This window comes from Pristiophorus japonicus, chromosome 3 (assembly GCF_044704955.1).
Source record: "Pristiophorus japonicus isolate sPriJap1 chromosome 3, sPriJap1.hap1, whole genome shotgun sequence".
NCBI lineage: Eukaryota > Metazoa > Chordata > Chondrichthyes > Pristiophoridae > Pristiophorus > Pristiophorus japonicus.
In genome coordinates, this window is record NC_091979.1 from 119,563,848 (window position 1) to 119,583,439 (window position 19,592).

The window sequence follows — 19,592 nt, forward strand, 5'->3', positions numbered from 1 at the left end:
TCCATATGCTACGGAAATGTGTAGCCCAAGGATAAACTAGGTTTGATTTTAGTGGAGATTTTTGAATCATAAATCACTGATAGAAGAAAACAGGCGTGTGTTGTTAAGCTACATGTAATTTTAGTGTTTGGTGATATAAGAAATTTTGCATCGTGTTCAGTATTTTTTAAATGTATGTTCTGTATAAGACTGTTATTTTAGCCTGAAAACCGCAGCTGTAGCTGTCAACTGTGATATTTACTGTTCTATTATTTATTGGCCCTGAACAGTCTGTCAGACAGAAGGTTCAAATACAGCAGAAGATTACTGGCTGATGTTAAAACTTGGAACTCTTTTTGAATTAAAGCTTTACTTTTAGGTTTTACAAAATCTATATTTGAAATTCTTCTGCAAATATAACATCTAAAGGCATTACAATAAATAGAGGCATGGTTTTGCTTTATTCTTTACCTGAAAGATAATGTGAATAGCATTGTGTAGTGGTCATTAAAATGTAAGCCATACTGTTTTTAGAATTGTTTTTAAGTCTAGCAGATCATGGATTACTGAATTACATTTAGCATTAATCCAGCATTTAAAAAAATAATAATTTTTTTAGACAAAATGTATTTTGTTGCTGTTTCTCGTTTTCTATTGCTGTTGAAAGAGTGCGTAATGAAAGTTTTTAGTGATCCTAATTTTGTTTATATGCTTTGAAATGTAGAAGCTCACAATATTTATCACTTATGTATTATAGAAATTTTTGCATTGCTAATCGCAAATTTGTACAAGGCAATTATTCTACTAAATTCTGGAATTCTAACCTTCCTTGGAAAGTATTTCCCCATTTTTTATTGTTCACTGTTGTAAGGGTGGGGGTGTTATCTAGAAGTATTGTGTCTTTATTTATTTATGCGCTTTATTGGCCCCAAGTTTCCACACGATAAAAAACGGGCGCCGGAAAAAAAACGTGTGATTCTGGAGCGCCCTGCAGCTCCATGTCTGCTTGGCGCGGCGCCCAGGGGGGGTGGAGCCTATCACTCGCGACGATTTTGTAAGTGGGAGGGGGCGAGTACCATTTAAATTAGTTTTTTTTCCTGCCGGCAACCCTGCGCGTGTGCGTTGGAGCGTTTGCGCACGCGCAGTGTGAAGGAAACATTGGCACTCGGACATTTTTGTAGTTCTTTGTAGCTGTTTAATTTTTGAACATTTTTTAATAAAAGCACATTGCCATCAGCACTGAGGCTTCTTGCAGCAGTGAGAAGGCTGCAGGAAGCCACAAAGTTGAGGCAGCTGTTTCCCGAGGGCCTCTTTCCCCCCCCCCCCCACTGCTGTCGGGAAATGGCTGCTGAACTTGAGGCTTCCTGCAGCCTTCTCACTGTCTCCTTCCCCCCCTGCCCGCCGTCTGGAACGGCTTCCTCCCCCCCCCCCCCCCCCCCCCCCGGGAACGAACGGCTGCCTTCTCTTTCCCCCCTCTCTCTTTCCCCCCCCCCCCCCCCTTGCGGGAACGAACGGCTCCCTCGTTTTGTGAGGCTTCCTGCAGCATTCTCCCTGGCTGAAGCACTTTCACACAGGTAGGAAGATGGTTTATTTAATCTTTTCTTTGCTTATAAATTTTTATTCAAGTTGGATTTATTTATATAAGTATAAATAAGGATTTATTATAGAATTTAATGACTTCCCTTCCCCCCCCCCCCCCCCCACCTCGTTCTGGACGCCTAATTTGTAACCTGCGCCTGATTTTTTAATGTGTAGACAAGGTTTTTTCAGTTCTACAAAAATCTTCACTTGCTCCATTCTAAGTTAGTTTGGAGTACATTTTCACTGTGGGAACTTTGAAATCAGGCGTCAGTGGCTGGACACGCCCCCTTTTGAAGAAAGAATTCTGTTCCAAGGTGAAACTGTTCTAACTGACCAGAACTGCAGAAAAAAAAAAATGTGGAGAATTGCGATTTCTAAGATAGTCCGTTCTCCACCAGTTGCTCCTAAAAATCAGGCGCAAATCATGTGAAAACTTGGGCCCATTATGTTGAATGTGTCAGAACCTTTTTGACATTAATTTTTATTTGTATAAAGTAAATTTTAAATATAGGTGTTTTTCCTCAGATTGGAAAAGCAAATTGCAAATATGATAAATACAGCAAGTAGAGGTTTTCTGTCCTGTAATGATTTGGGAAATATTTTTATGACTTTAGACAAACAGGGGAAATGTGTTTTTAAAAATTGGCTTCAGCCAGTGGTATTGTTAGGGAAACTCATATCTGTAGCAAAAAGATTGAATCTGGATCTCATTCCTTGTAGCCTTTGAACCCAGCTAATCAAAATATTGGTCGAAGGACAAAAACATACAATTAGATGGCCATGGAAGTACAGTTCACATCCTAAGTGTTAAAAATCGTTAATATTTTAATTGCCTGACCATTGAGAAGAAATCATTTGACCATCAAAAAGATTTGCTTTAACATCAAATTAAAGGAAGCCGCATAATTGTGGAACAACATGGTTCCCATTCCCTGCTTCACTACCTGAATTATATGAGAGGCTACTGGGCTTCATGCAAGGACTTGAATGTCTCCACATAACATTCATCAGAGATGCAGTCATAAGTTAGTGAAAAGAATTATAAAAAGTAAGAAAAGAGTAACGTTTATTTATATAGTGTCTTTTGTGACCTCAGGATGTCCAAAAGCACTTCACAGCCAATGAAGTACTTCTGAACTGTCGTCACTGCTGTAATGTAGGGACATGTAGCAGTCAATTTGCATATAGCAAGGTCCTCAAATAGTATTCAGATAAATGACCAGGCAAACTGTTTATGGTGTTAGTTGAGGGATAAATGTTGGCCAGGACGCCAGGAGAACTCCCTTGGATTTTGTATGGCTTCTTATGATGAAACTGTTTGTATATTGTACAAGTCTAATGTACTCTGTCACGACCACAGAGCCACACTGCCATAATAACATTACATTTGCGCATATATCCATCACACTGCATACTGCCTTCTTCCACCTTTTAGTTTGTAAGTCTCTGTCGATTTATTCTTATTGTCACTGAGACTTTTATTCATGTTTTAACTAACTCACTGCATGATTACTCAAATGCTCTCCTAGCAGGCCTCACATCTTCCATGCGCCAAGTTGCAGTTCCTCCAGAACACCAGTGCTCATGTTCTTGCTGCTTAAGGCCTTGTATTTCCATTATCTTGGTGCTCATCAGGACCCATTAGCTCCCTGTGCTCCACTGAATAATTTTCAAGATCTTTATTCTCCGTTTACATGGCCCTTCTCTATTTTAGTGACCCCCTTTATCCTTCTGTTCTCTCGCACTGGTTTGGCATCCTCTGCTTTTCTGTCATTGGTCCACTTCTCGTTCCCCATTCTCTTTGCTCCACTGCTGCCTGTCACTGTTTTAACCATCTTGTCCCTACAATCAAATTTTCTTCAAAAATCTTCTCGCCTTGTTCTTTCTCTTCCTGCTTTCAAAGGCCTACTGAAGACTTTTCAGTTCAGCTGCTTTTTGGCTCTGTACCTTAAATACATTCGAGCTATTCTTTCCCCTCTGTTTCCATTTTAATTTATCCAATCTATAAAGCATCTTTTCAATGGTAAGAGAGCTGTATGACATTCTTTTGCACTTAGAAATTACAGCACAAGTTAGTTGCTGAAGGTATCACATTATTACAGATGCAAAACATGGGAGGTCCGCTAATAATATATTAAAACTGGTGCATTAGCACGCACAAACATTACACGTCCGGTGTTACACTTTTTAAAAACAATTTTAAAATTCTGGAAGCTTTGCTGCTCTAACCCAAAACTAATCATCACATTATAATCTCCAAATTTCCTTGACCAAACTTCTAACTTTGAATATTTACTTACAGCCAAACTTTCTCGCTTTTAATAGACAGCCGGCTTAAACACCCCTTAACCTTAATTGAAAAATAATACATTGAATATTACAAGGCATAATACTCCTGCCATTACAAAACAGGATAGCATTCAATATATCATGAATAGTACCATGGGAGATCTGCTTACAAAGGAACAAGAATATTCCATTCAGTCCTGCGAACCTATTTCACCATTTCAATTAAATCATGGCTGATCTGTATCATAGCTCCATCTACCCATCTTGGTTCCGTAGCCCTTAATACTCTTGCCTAACAAAATTCTAACAGTATCCGTTTTGAAATTGTCAGTTGGCCAAGCCTCAACAGCTTTTTGGGAGAGAGCGCTACAGATTTCCACTACCGTTTTGTGTGAAGAAGCGGTTTCAGACATCACCCCTGAATGGTCTAGCTCTAATTTTATGGCTATGAACCCTTGTTCTGGACTGTTCCACCAGATGAAATAGTTTCTATCTATCCTATCAAATCTTTTAATCTCTCTATATTCAAGGGAATACAAGCCTAGTCTGTGCAACCTGTCCTCATAATTTAACCCTTTTACCCCTGCTATCATTCTGGTGAATCTGTGAAGCACCCACAACAAGACCAATTTATACTACTGATGTGCAGCGTCTAGACTGAATGCAGTACTCCAGATGGGTGTCTAACCTGTACAGCTGTAACATAACTTTCACACCTTTTTCCAGCCCTCTTTAGATAAAGGCCAACATTCCATTAGCCTTTTAAATTATTTGTACCTGTCTACGAGCGTATAGTGTTTTCTGTACTTGGACCGCTAAATCTCTCTGCCCATCAATAGTTCCGAGCTTTTCGCCATTTAGAAAATACTCTGATCTATCTTTCTTAAGTCCAAAGTCACACTTTCCCACATTGAACTCCATCTGTCACAGTTTTGCCAACTCACTTAATCTATCAATGTCTCTTTGCAATTTTCTGCTCCTATCTACACTATTTACTGTGCCAGCAAACTTAGATATAGAGCTCTCTCTTCCTTCATCTAAATCAAATATTACATTAAAATTATTAAAGGCCCCTCTTGATTTATCCACCAACTAACAATTCTCATCTCAGAATGTGGCTGATTGCTTCACTTTGTAGCTGTGCAGAATGGGTTAAGGGTCTAAAGAGAGATGCTGGAAGGGAATACAAGCCTAGTCTGCAACCTGTCCTCATGTGAATGGATTAACTTTTTTCATTGTTGATATGAAACAGTTAGTATTATGTCAAATGAGTAAGCTAATTGCTAGAAAACATCAAATAGGAGGTGCTATGACAAAAATAAAATAATTGTTACTATAGGAAATCATCATTTAGCCTTATCAGGTGACCTTTTCAGTCATACAATATAGTGTAAAATTAGGATTCAGGAGCAAAGTAGATGCAGTTTGTGGCATGCTATTGTATCAAACAGATGGAGACAATTGTCTTCAGAAATTAGCTTTGCCATTTAAATTCAGAAAGGGGTCTCCATGCCTGTATGAGTGTATTTATTTAATGTGTTATGTTTTCACAGCTGCAGAACCTTGGCCAGAAAATGCAACACTATATCAACCATTAAAGGGTAGGCATTACATTTTGGAATTAAATCGTATAATAATTCGTATTGCAATACAAGCACAGTAAATGACTGTCACCTTTTTTTTTGCAATTAACTGTATTCAATAAAAACATGTAGTGGAAAGTTTTAATCTTTGGCACTATTTCATAATAAGAGTTTTTACTGACATCTGTCTGTCAACATAAACAAGACATTCATGAAATCTAATCTTCATGATTTATTATTGAGCCATTATATCAGCTGGTGTAAGCATCTAGGTGTAAAATGATGTGTTTGGAGATCCTATTGATAGGTTTACCAACAGTTGGGAAATGATTTGTAGATCAATCAGATATTTAAATATTATGGCAAACATGGCTCTCATTAAAAAATAACTTAAAATGCTTCATATTGGCAGAGACAGTTCAGATTTCCTTTAGCAGCTCTTCATATATCATCAGCTCATGTTATGGCCCCCATTTGGGGCACAGCAGCCTGCTCCAGTTGTCAAAAGACTGCAAAGTAATGAAGACTAATGGGTTGCTGCCCCAGTCCTCTAAACCAAGGAATTTTTATTGCAGTGAACTTGTCATCTTTCTTTCTTCTGACAGACTGAAATGTTTTATAATATTAGCTTCAAACAGCTTTTTAGAACAATATTGGGAGATTTTTTTAACTTTAAATAAGCAATGCAAAACGATTGTGGTATACTAATGGTCTGATTCAGGTGATAAAATTACCTTCCAAATGACTTTTGTCTTCTCATTATGCAGGGCAACAGATTTTGCTGTCAGACAATGCTTCGTGTCTTGCTGTTCAGGTAGGAATATAAGCACGGTGTTCTTGGTATTAAAGATCAACTAACCAGATTTGATGCAAAATCTTTTATCAGTTTGAAAGAAAACCAAATGCATTTTAAAAATAATACCTAATATGATAACTTACGAAACTCATTAAAGCTTGTTTGCATTGAAAAATTTGTTCAATTTTCAGAGGCATGTCTGAGAAAATGAATGCATGCCAGTAAGTGGTGACCTGGAGATCAATCGGAAAGAAAGATGATCTCAAATTTGAACATTGTATTGCATATCGCAGCTATTTCTTGTTCATTAAATATTGTTGGTCTCTAAAAGTTGTGGCATAACTTTTCATTTATAAAAAGGAAGGTTCATATGGTATTGATGGTCATTGCTAGATGACTGTAGTGTCATTTTTAACAAAGTATTGTGGGGTATCGAATTGTGGTACAATTGTGCTGAATCTTTTGGGATAGGTTATTTATTTGGCAGATCTGACACATTTAATATTTTGGCAACTTTACCATTTTTTTTGTATTAGCTTAATTAAATGAACCAGAGGGAAGATGAAGAGATTTTCTTTTTATGCAGCGCATTATGATGATCTGTAATTCACTGCCTGAAAGGGCTGTGGAAGCAGATTCAATAATAACTTTCAAAAGAGAATTGGATAAATACTTGAAAAGGAAACACTTGCAGGACTATAGGGAAAGAGCCGGGGAGTTGACTAATTCGGTAGCTCTTTCAAAGAGCCGGCACAGATACAATGGGCCAAATAGCCTCCTCCTGTGCTGTATGATTCTAAATATACCACTTTATTTTGCACCTCTTATTGTTGCTTATTTATAAAATTTGTATTAGTACAATTATTCATACAGTTGCTTATGTTTTTGGTTGGGATTTCTGCTTAAGTTCAGTCATAGCACTTGCCTCTAAATTTGTTTCCCTTCTATAAATTAGCATGATTTTTTAATTCATACATTTCAAATATATGAATTCTTGCATATTTTTCTAATAGCCTGGACTTGGACAAGAAGTACTCTTATTCCTTAAGCATATGACATTTTCACAAGGTTACAATTTTACAATAAAAATCTAAAATGTTAAAGGACCCCCAAACTAAAAGATCCTCAGAAATTACTCCCATCAGTAGGATGTTATAATACCCGACTACAAATTACACCTTTAGCATTCCTTTAATTAAAAATATATTAACTTGTTCAGTGTATTCTGGGCTTTAGCAAAAGCCTTCAATTTTTGCAAATATTCTTCAAGAGCTACAGCTTGTTTTATTTATGTGCTTATGAAAAATTCAAAGTGCCCATGCATTTTAGATGGTACTATAGTTCTTCACTAGGGATCTTTTTAAAACAAATGAAAACCCAGGGAGTAAAACACAGAACAACATAAAAGGAGCTAGAATGTTGATTTGCTTCTCAGACTGCACGTAAAGTATAGTGAGTTGTAACTACTACATAGTATTTACAGCACAGAAACAGGACATTCGGCCCAACAGGCCCATGCCAATGTTTGTGCTCCACACGAGCCTCATCCCATCTTGCTTCATCTAACCCTATCAACATATCCTTCTATTCCTTTCTCCCTCATATACTTACCTAGCTTCCCCATAAATGTATCTATTATTCGCCTCAACTACTCCATGTGTAGCAAATTCTGCATTCTAACCACTCTGTGATTAAATAAGTTTTTCCTGAATTCCTTATTGTATTTATTAGTGACTATATTCTATTTATGTCCCCTAGCTTTCCTAGTATCTACCCTATTAAACCTCTTCATAATTTAAAAACTTCTATGAGGTCACATTCTGGAGAAAAGAGTCTCCGCCTGTTCAGTCTTTCCTGATAGTTCTAACCTCAGTTCTGGTATCATCCTTGTAAATCTTTTTTTGCACCTTCTCCAGTGCCTCTATATCCTTTTTGTAATAAGGAGACCAGAATTGAGCACCGTACTCGTAAGTGTGGTCTAACCAAGGTTTCGTATCAGTTTAACATAACCTTTCTATTTTTGAATTTTATTCCTCCCGAAATGAACCCCAGTGCTATGTTTGCATTTTAATTGGCTTTGTTAATGTGCTTTGTACTGATAATTTGTGAATCTATACTCCAAGATTGCTTTGCTCCTATACCTCATGCAGCCCAGCGGAAAATTCATCAGCGACGTACCGCCGGGTCCGCCCATGCACACCACCAACCTCCTACCGGCCAAAGTTGGCAAATTGATCACTGACATACCGCCGACCCTGCAGACCACTCTTGAAAAGGTGGTTTTAAGTCGATCTTCAGTTGGTGGTGTGCATCTTTACCTGCAAATTTTTTACAAAATCTCTTTTCCCCCATCCCCCTACAGCGAACAGTGCCCCCACCCCGCCCGGTGGCGGGGATCTCTTCCCTCCGCCCCCCTCCTCCCCCAAGGCTGCCAGGAGGGGGGGAATTGCTGCTGGGGGGTTTGGGGTGGGGAGTTGGGGGGAGAACAGATCGCTGAGGGTGTGGGGTTGGGTAAAACAGATCGCCTTGGCGGGGGCACAGGAGGAAACTGATCGCTGTTGGGGGAGGGGGAGAACAGATCTCCTCTCACCCCGCAGCAGCGATCTCTCTTCCCCCCCCCCGGCCATCTCCTCCAGCAACGATGTCTCTCTTTTTCCCCCCCCCCCCATTAGCGATCTCGCTCCCCCCCCAGCTGCGACTTCTATCCCCCCCCCCCGCCCCTAACAGCAACCTCTCTTTACCCCCCCCTCCCCAAACTGCGACCTCTATTTTCCCTGGCCTCTAGCAGCGACCTCTCTTTCCCTGCCCCCCCCTCCCCAAACATACCTGCACATCTCTCTCAGGCTGGCGGGGGGGGGGGGAGGGGGCAGCAAGTCAGAGCTTCACAGCACCATGTGCGTGCGCACAACTCGGAATGCAAAGATTCCCAAGTGAAAATGATTCACCGCCCCCATACCGCCGGCTGCACTCTGCTCCGCCCGGCATACCGCTGAGAAAAAAGAGACACAAATCGCGCACACTCCGCCCCAGCGGTACCCAGCAGTATGAAAGGACATACCGCTGAGAAATGGGCAGACAACCAATTTCACCCCTTAATCTCTCATTTTTTCGTGAAGCTCCTTGGGATGTTTTACTACGTTAAAGGCGCTATAAATAAAAATTAGTATTATATTATTATGAACATTATTTTCCAAGGAGTAGGTGGCCACCTACCAAAATGCACAACCTTGCACTACCTTTATGTTTAACTGTTAACCTTTCAGTTGATGTTTACTATATAGAAAGATACTGCATGCAGTAACACTTTTAATTCAAAATAAATCTAATTTTTGTTACGGCAGCAGCAATGTTAGCTGTGGCTCAGTGGTTGTAGGTTCAAGTCCCAGTCCAGGAACTTGAGCACATAAATCTAGGCTGACACTCCAGTGCAGTGCTAAGGGAGTGCTGCATTGTTGGAGGTGCGTCTTTCAGATGAGACATCGAGGCCCCGTCTGTTCTCTCGGGTGAACGTAAATTATCCTATGGCACTATTTTGAAGAAGAGCAGGGGAGTTATCCCCGATGTCCTGGCCAAATTTTACCCCTCAATCAACATAACAAAAACAGATTATCTGGTGAGTATCACATTGATGTTTGTGGGAGTTTGCCGTGTGTAAATTGGCTGCCACGTTTCCCACATTACACTCCAAAAACTCATCATTGGCTGTAAAGCACTGAGATGTCCGGTGGTCGTGAAAGGTACTATATAAATGCGAGTTTTTCCTTCAGTGTGAAATATATATGTAGCCTACAGCAAAAACGTAGTCCTTTTGAAACACATTTTAAAAGGGTAGAATCGTGATGCCTTTGTCATTTTCCTACAGAAATCACTCAAAGGCAATTTAATTTGTCACAAGATACCAGCAATGGTGTAAAAATGCAACCTCTGGTCTGGCATGTGATTCACATTGTTCCCATAGAATTAAAGTGAATTTTGTGTAAAATACTGAACAGTTAAATATTATTTAAAATCTAAAATTGTAGTTTTAGTTTGTAAGCAAGCATCATCCATGCCTCTGTATAAGATGACCTCTTCTCTCTCTCCAAAGTTCCATCTAAAAAACATTAACTGCCTTCCCCTTCCCCCACAGCAGGTGGGAGAGGGTCGGGGGTTTAAAAAAAAACGCGAAACACGACGCGAACCCTCTATGTACCTGCCACCATTTTTTGAAGTTGTGGGTTGCATGATGTACGGTATCTGTGTCCCCTGATTTCCCCCTCCTGCGTTCCCCCGCTCACTCCCTGCCTCCCCTTAAATATTGGGAACAATGACTCTTGTATGAGACAAGGGTTGACATTCAAATTATCTGCCTACCAAGATTCTCATCTTCACGTTGCTGGCATCCAGAAATCCATTTTCTCACTGATTCCTCACTGCCGATTCTCATTTCAACCAACATCTTCTTATCAGCTGTTGCTCTAGTTCTCCAGTGTTATGATATTTAAATGGCAGCAGTCTCTTCTGACTTCACTCCAGGCTCCTGCTGCTGGTCTTAAAACTCCTTTCCTGCTAGTCTATTTCTGATTTTAATCAGTAACAGGAGCTTGGACTAAAGTTGTGAGGAAAAGTTGCCATTTAAATATCACGGTGCTGAAAGTATAGTGGAGTAATTAGAACAGTAACAACAGATTACATTTCAAAAAGTACTTCATTGGCTGTAAAGCTCTTTGGGATGTCCTGAGATTGTGAAAGGGGCTATATAAATGCGCGTTCTTTCCTTTTAGCTGATAGAAATGCACTAATATGATGGTGCTACAGTGTTCACTGGCTTGGCAAAATTACTTTACTAAGAGGGAAACCTGATGGAAGGAGGATGTTTCATGTATAAAACAACCACCTCTCTCCCTACTTTTAATCCTAAACATATACCCAGAACGACCAACAAAAACTGCTTATAACAGAGTTAAAAGTAACCAAATCTGATTGAAATAAATCTATAACTTTATGCTTTAGGTTTGGATTCTTTATGCATATAATGATTCGTGTTTCTCAACATCTCAAAATACTTTACAAAACAGGGGGAAAATAGTGAATGCTAGAAAGGAGGAAAAAGCAGAAATGTTGGAGAATTAATGCACATTCAAAGATAAGGATTTTGAAAGGAAGGAGGTAGCAAGCTGGAGGGATTAAAGGGGGGTGGGGGTGGGGAGAGTCTGAAGGCAGAGACATCAAGAGCAGCCAGCAATGGTGAAGTGGAAAGAATGGAATACGTGGTATAATCTGGTGTCGGGAGTGGAGGCTGTGTGTAGAGTTGGAGATTGCCAAGATATAGTGAGATGAAGCTGTGGATGAGGTTGAAATTTAGTTGGTTCACTGGGAGCCAGAGTGGGGGGGGGGAGGGTGATGGGTGTGTGTCACTTTGTATGGGAATGTGGCTGTGCTATTGTGAAAACATTATTATTTGTGGGGAAGGGGTGGGGTGGGGTTCCAGCTCCAACAACATTACAGAAGTGCACCTTGAAGTGATAAAAGATGTGGATTAGGGTGTCAGCAGGGAAGAGGTATTATTGGTGGAGGTAAGGGTGGAAGTGCAAGAAAGCACTTGGTGACACAACAAACTGGAGAACGGAATCCAGTTTTGGATTAAGCAATATGCCAAAATTCTACCCCTGCAGATTTAGCTTGACATGGCAGCTGGGGAGGTTGATGGAGTCAAGGCCAGAGGCATGCAGATGCTGGTCAGTTGAAAGAGGATGCCTTCCATTTTACCAACATTAAGGTGGCATAGACAGAAGAAAACAAAATGTTTACTTTAGTGTTAAATTGTATACATTGGAAGATTTCCCCATTGAATCCTCAAAAGGACAGAATCTATTTATACCATGCTGCATTCCCTGCAGTGTTATATGCAGAAATTAAATTGAATTTAAAAATCTGCTTTGACTAATTCAGTGTGTTTATGCTTAAGAAACCATAGTCTGTAAATTTGTACTACGAGTGATGAGAAAACAAATATAACAATCCTAAAATTACTGGTGAATATACAGTGTCTTAATTTATCATTTGTAGACCTCATTTGTGCTAATGCAGAATAACAATAAGATTATGTTACACCATTTGTACAGTCCATAGCAGTGTAAAATAGATTGATTTTGAAAATGATTGTAGCTAGATGGTAAATTACATTCAAAGGATTGAGGAAATCTGTTACATTGTTTAAAATAGTATTTAATATAATTATCATCTTAATTTGTGTTAAACTGCAAATAGAGCCATTAGACTAACTAGATTAGGAATTTATTCTGACTCGGAAATGAAGAATGGTGCAGTGTGGTTTTCATTTGTAACCACAGACATATTAGTTCAATTATGGACTGTAAAACTGTAAAGTCTGAAATAAGCTTTGGAGAGCAGCAAACTACACTTAGTTTTGGTAACCTGAAGCTGCAAAGGAAAATATTTTAGAAAACAGTTTTATTTTATTGAATTTGATTAACCTTTATATTTGTGCATAAATTAAACTTGCAGATGAACATAATGTGAAATAATTACTTTTTCCATCCTACAGTATCGACCAGTTTACAGTACAAAATTATATGAAAGTATTTAAATTTGTTTTGAGGCATACCTCTGAGTTTCCTCTAGATTTTCTTGGCTTACTTTGTCCCATTTCATTAACCCCCATTGCCTGCATTCAAGAGAGCTCCCAGGCATCATTTACTTAGCCACCTACCCAGTGAACATTCATAAGAACATACGAAATAGGAACAGGAGTAGGCCATACGGCCTCTCGAGCCTGCTCCGCCATTTAATAAGATCATGGTTGATCTGATCATGGACTCCGCTCCACTTCCCTGCCCGCTCCCCATAACCTCTTATCCCCTTATTGTTTAAGAAACTGTCTATTTCTGTCTTAAATATATTCAATGTCCAGCTTCCACAGCTCTCTGAGGCAGCGAATTCCACAGATTAACAACCCTCAGAGAAAAAATTTCTCCTCATCTCTGTTTTAAATGGGCGGTCACTTATTCTAAGATCATGCCTTCTAGTTCTAATCTCCCTCATCAGTGGAAACGCCCTCTCTGCATCCAGCTTGTCAAGCCCCCTCATAATCTTATACGTTTCGATAAGATCATCTCTCATTCTTCTGAATTCCAATGAGTAGAGGCCCAACCTACTCAACCTTTCCTCATAAGTCCACCCCCTCATCCCTGGAATCAACCTAGTGAACCTTCTCTGAACTGCCTCCAAAGCAAGTATATCCTTTCTTAAATATGGAAACCATAACTGCACACAGTATTCCAGGTGTGGCCTCACCAATACCCTGTATAACTGTAGCAAGACTTCCTTGCTTTTATACTCCATCCCCTTTGCAATAAAGGCCAAGATACTATTGGCCTTCCTGATCATTTGCTGTAACTGCATACTATCCTTTTGTGTTTCATGCACAAGTACCCCCAGGTCCTGCTGTACTGCGGCACTTTGCAATCTTTCTCCATTTAAATAATAACTTGCTCTTTGATTTTTTTTTCAACATGATACTCCATCTGCCAAATTTTTGCCCACTCACTTAGCCTGTCGATGTCTTTTTGCAGATTTTTTGTGTCCTCACACATTGCTTTTCCTCCCATCTTTGTATCGTCAGCAAACTTGGCTACGTTACACTCAGTCCCTTCTTCCAAGTTGTTTATATAGATTCTATACATATGCCCCTAATTACTGTTGCAGAGGAAATGTTAAAATCAGTCTAAACTATGAATACCTGCCAATTTGGTGATCTTTCATCCTCCTCCATGCCTTCCCCTCCTCCAAATGGGGAATGCTGCCTGGACTTTGACAGCAGCACAGGTGAGGTCAAAAGCTCATTAAAGCATGGCACCGTACTGGTGTCATACTACTCATTGAGTCCCTTTGTTGGGCCTCCAAATTACAGTGCTACAGTGCAGTCCCTAGTGGATATTTTACATGTTTTTGCTATAGTCAGCAGGCACTTCTTCATAAAGTGGTTGATCTCAAAGTGCTCGGCCCATGGATAGTTGAATTTCTATTTTAATATTTATAATGTTCAATATTTTCTTTTCAATGCATCTGGGGAAAATGAATAAAGTAAACAAATGACTCTAACATTGGAAATTAATTAAAGAAATCAAAGTACATACTTCTCACTGACCTTCAAGGAGTTTACTTCATTGCTGATAGCAATTTGATCCTAGCATAAACTGGGAATTTATTTTATCTAAAGCAGGTAACTAGCTAAAATAGATTCTATACATATACCCCTAATTACTGTTGCAGAGGAAATGTTAAAATCAGTCTAAACTATGAATACCTGCCAATTTTACATTGTGGTACTCAGTCTAACCTAATTTCTAATACTTTTAAATACTCATTTTCTGTTATGCTGAGCAATGCTAATGTTTTAATAGAACTATCAATTTTTTCAGTAAAGTACCTTTCCTTTTTCTGTCATTATATTAAACTTGTGTGATTGTAGAAAATAGTGACCATCATTGGGCTAGAGATGCATGTTAAAAGAACTTTGGATATTCAGTATGCTCCCCACCTTTGACCGTAACCGTTTACCAAGAGGTCTCTAACTGGTAACAGTAACTACATAGCCGGAGTGTGAAACTAAATTGTGACTTGTAATAACTGCTGTGCGGAGAACATCTTTGGTAATTTCACAGGTCAAATGAATTGTAGTTGCGTGGGAATAGGGAAAGATGCTAATTCCTCATTATAATAAGAATAATTATTTTCCAAGATGTCTTTTTTTCCATTTTCTCTTCATTAATTTGGAGTAATTATGACAAAATCAGAGTTTTTATCCCGAGTCAAATTTGAAAAATGTCAACATTTTATTTCATACAGTTTTGAAATAACTCTAAGAATTAACATAGACGCAGGCTGGGAAATTTAACCCGTTTGCACCTGCAGTTAAGGCCAGTTTGGAAGAAAAAAATAGCGGAATGCAGCGGCTGCCATTTTGGGCAGGTCGGCAGCACTGCTGTTGCCTGTGCTTGCTCCAGATATTTAGATGAGCCAGATTGTGATGTCAATTGGCGTGCAACGCTAAATTGACGCACGATCTAGTATTTTGGATGTTGTCGCTCCCAACAATGCACTATCTAAAGTATGCATGGCAGAATGATGGGCTTGCTACCAGCACTTCTTAAAGGGATACATGCAACATAGAAAATAGGTGCAGGAGTAGGCCATTCGGCCCTTGGAGCCTGCACCACCATTCAGTATGATCTAGCTGATCATTCAACTTCAGTACCCCATTCCTGCTTTTTGTCCATAATCCTTGATCCCTTTAGCCGTAAGTGCCACATCTAACTCTCTTTTGAATATATCTTAACGAACTGGCTTCAGCAGCTTTCTGTGGTAGAGAATTCCACAGGTTCACAATTCTCTGAGTGAAGAAGTTTCTCCTCATCTCGGTCCTAAATTGCTGGTCACAGGAATGTGGGAAGGGAGGACCTTGAGACAATCACTATCACTAGGGGGGTAGTGCTGGACAGGCTATTGGGACTGAAGGTAGACAAGTCCCCTGGTCCTGATGAAATGCATCCCAGGGTATTAAGAGATGGCGGAAGTTATAGCAGATGCATTTGTTATAATCTACCAAAATTCTCTGGACTCTGGGGAGGTACTCTGGGAGCGGATTGGAAAGCAGCTAATGTAACGCCTCTGTTTAAAAAAAAAAAAAAGGGGGCAGACAAAAGGCAGGTAACTATAGGCTGCTTAGTTTAACATCTGTAGTGGGGAAAATGCTTGAAGCTATCCTGAAGGAAGAAATAGCGGGACATCTAGATAGGAATAGTGCAATCAAGCAGACGCAACATGGATTCATGAAAGGGAAATCATGTTTAACTAATTTACTGAAATTCTTTGAGGATATAACGAGCATGGTGGATAGAGGTGTACCGATGGATGTGATATATTTAGATTTCCAAAAGGCATTCGATAAGGTGCCACACAAAAGGTTACTGACGAAGATAAAGGTTCGCGGAGTCAGAGGAAATGTATTAGCATGGATGGAGAATTGGCTGGCGAACAGAAAGCAGAGAGTCGGGATAAATGGGTCCTTTTCGGGTTGGAAATCGGTGGTTAGTGGTGTGCCACAGGGATCGGTGCTGGGACCACAACTGTTTACAATATACATAGATGACCTGGAAGAGGGGACAGAGTGTAGTGTAATAAAATTTGCAGATGACACAAAGATTAGTGGGAAAACGGGTTGTTAGAGGACACAGAGGCTGCAGAGAGATTTAGATAGGTTAAGCGAATGGGCTAAGGTTTGGCAGATGGAATACAATGTCGGAAAGTGTGAGGTCATCCACCTTGGGGGGAAAAAAAACAGTAAAAGGGAATATTATTTGAATGGTGAGAAATTACAACATGCTGCGGTGCAGAGGGACCTGGGGGTCTTTGTGCATGAATCCCAAAAAGTTAGTTTGCAGGTGCAGCAGGTAATCAGGAAGGCGAATGGAATGTTGGCCTTCATTGCGAGAGGGATGGTGTACAAAAGCAGGGAGGTCCTGCTGCAACTGTATAGGGTATTGGTGACGCCGCACCTGGAGTACTGTGTGCAGTTTTGGTCACCTTACTTAAGGAAGGATATACTAGCTTTGGAGGGGGTACAGAGACGATTCACTCAGCTGATTCCGGAGATGAGGGGGTTACCTTATGATGATAGATTGAGTAGACTGGGTTTTACTCGTTGGAGTTCAGAAGGATGAGGGGTGATCTTATAGAAACATTTAAAATAATGAAAGGGATAGACAAGAGAGAGGCAGAGAGGTTGTTTTCACTGGTAGGGGAGACTAGAACTAGGGGGCACAGCCTCAAAATACGGGGGAGCCAATTTAAAACCGAGTTGAGAAGGAATTTCTTCTCTCAGAGGGTTGTGAATCTGTGGAATTCTCTGCCCAAGGAAGCAGTTGAGGCTAGCTCATTGAATGTATTCAAGTCACAGATAGATAGATTTTTAACCAATAAGGGAATTAAGGGTTACGGGGAGCGGGCGGGTAGGTGGAGCTGAGTCCACGGCCAGATCAGCCATGATCTTATTGAATGGCGGAGCAGGCTCGAGGGGCTAGATGGCCTACTCCTGTTCCTAATTCTTATGTTCTTATGTACCCTTTATCCTTAGACTGTGACCCCTCGTTCTGGACATCCCCAACATTGGGAACATTCTTCCTGCATCTAACTTGTCCAATCCCGTCAGAATTTTATATGTTTCTATGAGATCCCCTCTCATTCTTCTAAATTCCAGTGAATATAAGCCTAGTCGATCCAGTCTTTCTTCATATGTCAGTCTTGCTATCCTGGGAATCAGTCTGGTGAACCTTCGCTGCACACCCTCAATAGCAAGAATGTCCTTCCTTTCAGCTAAGCTTAGAATTGTGCTTTTGTACTGCTTTCTTTACATTTTATTTGAGTGGTAGCTGGGTGTAATATACTTAAAAAGTTGTTAAAGTATGATGGGGGTGTTGCTTGACACTTGCAAGGCTTTGGCCCTTAATGGAAGGCCTCTGAGAACACCGCTTGCTCCCAGTCCTGGGGCTCTAGTTGCAGAACCCCTTGGGCTGCAGCATGACATAGAAATCTACAGCGCCGGTCAAGAAAGAGTCACACAGCCCTCGGTCAGGAGCCCTGAAGGTTACATATAAACCAATGAACAATGGCGGAAAGGTAAAGAGCATCTGGCCCAACCAGTCTGCCCACACAACTGTGATACTTCATGTATAGCAATATTTGACGCTCCACCCCAATCGGAGCCATGCGATCTCCTGGGAGAGGCAAAAAACTAGATTTAAAAATCCAGGCCAATTGGGGGAAAAAATCTGGGAAAAATCCTCTCCAACCCAGAGGAGATCACTCTGGCCATATTCGATTCCCTGAAGTACTTACCATCTTATCTGCGCCAGCCAACAAGAGGTTATCCAATCTAATCCCACTTATCAGCTCTAGGTACGTAACCCTGCAGGTTACGGCATTTCAAGTGCCCACCCCAGCACCTTTTCAATGTGGTGGGGGTTTCTGCATCTACCACCCTTCCAGGCAGTAAGTTCCAGACCTCCACAACCCTCTGCGTGAAGATGCTTCCCCTCAAATCGCCACTAAACCTTCCACCAACCACTTTAAAACTATGTCCCCTCGTATTGACTCCTCCACCAAGGGAAATAGGCCCTTGCTATCCATTATATCCATACACTTCAATGAGGTCTCCTCCCGGCCTCCTCTGTTCCAAGGAGAACAAACCCAGCCTATCCAATCTGTCCTCGTAGTTAAGATTCTCCATTCTAGGCAGCATCCTCATAAATCTCCTCTGCATCCTCTCCAGTGCAATCACGTCCTTCCTATAATACAGCGACCAGAACTGCAAGCAGTATTCCAGCAGTGGCCTAACCATAGTATTATACAATTTAAGCATAACCTCCCTGCTTTTGTACTCTATGCCTCGGCATATAAAGGCAAGCATTCCGTATGCCTTCTTAACTACCTAATCCACCTGATCTACTTTCAGGAATCTGTGGACAAGCAGTCCAAGGTCCCTTTGTTATCTACACTTCGAAGTGGCCTACCGTTTAATGTGTATACCCTTTCCTTATTTGTCCTCTTCAAGTGCATTATCTCGCACATCTCTGAATTAAATTCCATTTACCACTGTTCTGCCCACCTGACTGATATCCTCCTGCAGTCCATGACTTTCCTCTTTATTATCAACCACACAGTCAATTTTAGTGTCATCTGCAAACTTCTTAATCATACTCCCTATATTCAAATCTAGATCATTGATGTATATCACAAAAAGCAAGGGACCCAGTATTGAACCTTGCGGAACCCCTCATCCTTCCAGTCACAAAAACATCCATCAACCATTACCCTTTGCTTCCTGCCTCTGAGCCAATTTTGGATCCAACTTGCCATTTTGCCATGGATCCTATGGGCTTTTAACTTCGTGACCAGTCTGCCACGCAGGACATTATCAAAAGCTTTGCTAAAGTCCATATACACTACATCGTACGCACTACTCTCATCGACCCTCCTGGTTACCTCCTCAAAAGGTTCAATCAGGTTAGTCAAACATGATCTTCCCATAACAAATCTGTGCTGCCTGTCCCTGATTAATCCTTGCCTTTCTAAATGTAGATTTATCCTGTCCTTCAGGATTTTTTCCAATAATTTTTCCACCACCTATAATTACACAGGCTATCCCTTTCTCCCTTCCTAAACAAGGGTACCACATTAGCAGTCCTTCAGCACCATGTTGAAACCAAGAGGACTGGAAAATGATGGTCAAGGCCTCTGCTATTTTCTCTTTTGCCTCGCTCAACAGCCTGGGGACTTATCCACTTTCGTGGACATGGAGATGG

General features: G+C 40.5%; 1 protein-coding gene across 1 annotated transcript in view; it reads left to right on the forward strand.

Moving 5' to 3' along the window:
* The window catches only part of mtx2 (metaxin 2), a 95,757-nt gene that overhangs the window by 12,061 nt on the left and 64,104 nt on the right, over nt 1-19,592 (forward strand). The window contains exons 2-3 of the mRNA XM_070875762.1: nt 5,403-5,450; nt 6,200-6,246. Coding sequence (XP_070731863.1) covers nt 5,403-5,450; nt 6,200-6,246 — 95 coding nt within the window. The remainder of the gene's footprint in view (nt 1-5,402; nt 5,451-6,199; nt 6,247-19,592) is intronic.